This window comes from Austrofundulus limnaeus, unplaced genomic scaffold, assembly GCF_001266775.1.
Source record: "Austrofundulus limnaeus strain Quisiro unplaced genomic scaffold, Austrofundulus_limnaeus-1.0 Scaffold728, whole genome shotgun sequence".
Lineage (NCBI taxonomy): Eukaryota > Metazoa > Chordata > Actinopteri > Cyprinodontiformes > Rivulidae > Austrofundulus > Austrofundulus limnaeus.
The window spans coordinates 94,545-95,762 of record NW_013953130.1 but is presented as its reverse complement, the minus strand read 5'-3'; the positions used below and the strand labels follow the sequence as shown (position 1 = coordinate 95,762).

The 1,218-nt window shown below is 40.4% G+C and overlaps 1 protein-coding gene across 1 annotated transcript in view; it reads right to left on the bottom strand.

The window, feature by feature from the left end:
- Positions 1–293: 293 nt before the first annotated feature.
- txlnbb (taxilin beta b) overlaps positions 294–1,218 on the bottom strand; it is a gene marked incomplete at its 5' end in the record, with an annotated part of 13,864 nt that continues 12,939 nt past the window's right edge. The window contains 1 exon segment of the mRNA XM_014028209.1: positions 294–805. Coding sequence (XP_013883663.1) covers positions 353–805 — 453 coding nt within the window.

The window sequence follows — 1,218 nt, the reverse complement described above, 5'->3', positions numbered from 1 at the left end:
GCGCTCATCATCAGAGGAGACGTCGGCGTCTTTTATCGAGGCTTTCCAGAGACAAGTCCCTACTTGGGAGCGGCTACAGTTAGGTCCATATTTGGACAGAGACAACATTTTGTTGCCTAGTCAGATCTTTTATTTTAACAAAAAGATTTAAAATTGGGGGTGGAAGGGCACTGTAGCATGATAGAATCTGAGATTTAAAAAACTTATAAATTTGGAAATATTTAAACAATCAGACTGTTGTAAAACAAAAATAAAATCTTCTGTTCTGGTGTTCAGACAGGAAGGATAAACAGTGAACAAAGAGCATTTTTATTGTTATCTTTAGAAATGGTACATCTACAGAGTTTCTTCATTAATCAACTGATTCCATTTCTTTTTCTTTCTGTTGTTGAAGTTCCTCCTCATGGTTCGTCTCTGTGTGTTTCTCCTGGAGGACCTCAGGAAGTCCATGTGATTGGTTTGCTTCTGTTTCTGAAGGTGCAACATGAGAGATTGTGAAAGAACCAGCGAGCTCCTTGAGGAAAGCCTGCTCAGCTTTCAGTTGAGCCAGTTTCTGGGTCAGCGGCGTCGCTTCTCCAGCAGCAGCAGGAGGTGCAGCGTTCTGAGCTGGGTTCTCCTCTTTTAGGTGTTTGGGAGCCTCCTGCACCTCCTCGGTTTCTGTTTCCTCCGAGGTGTTTCTGTCTGGTTGGACTTCCTGCACCTTCTCATGTAGACTCTTCCTTTCTTCTTGCAGAGCTCTGCACAGACTCTCAAGTTTCTGATTCTTGGTGATGAGAAGCTCAAACTCCTTTTCCTTCACAGCTTTCTGAGAAGCAGGTAAACAGAGACATGATCAGGTTTCTGTAGTAAATAAAATCAGACAGGGTTGGATGTTTGATGAAACAAATAAAAGGCCTGAMATTAAAATTGACAGAACGCATAAAAGCACTGCCTTTCATGAGAATCATCTTATTTAATCTGACAATGAGAAATTAAATCCATTTTGATCAAACTACACTAATGCAAAATTCAGCGGTGGGCACCAGTCCACTAAAGCACAGATCCGCTAATTGTGGACCTAAATTTTTAGTTTGCGCTTTAGCGGTCTTACTCATTTTTATAATTCATAAGCAGATTTGCGCTTTCTAAAATTAAAATGCAGTACTACTAATAACTAATTATCTACCAGTCATCATCATGTTGAACAGCAGAAGGTATGACTGTCAATGAATCACAACA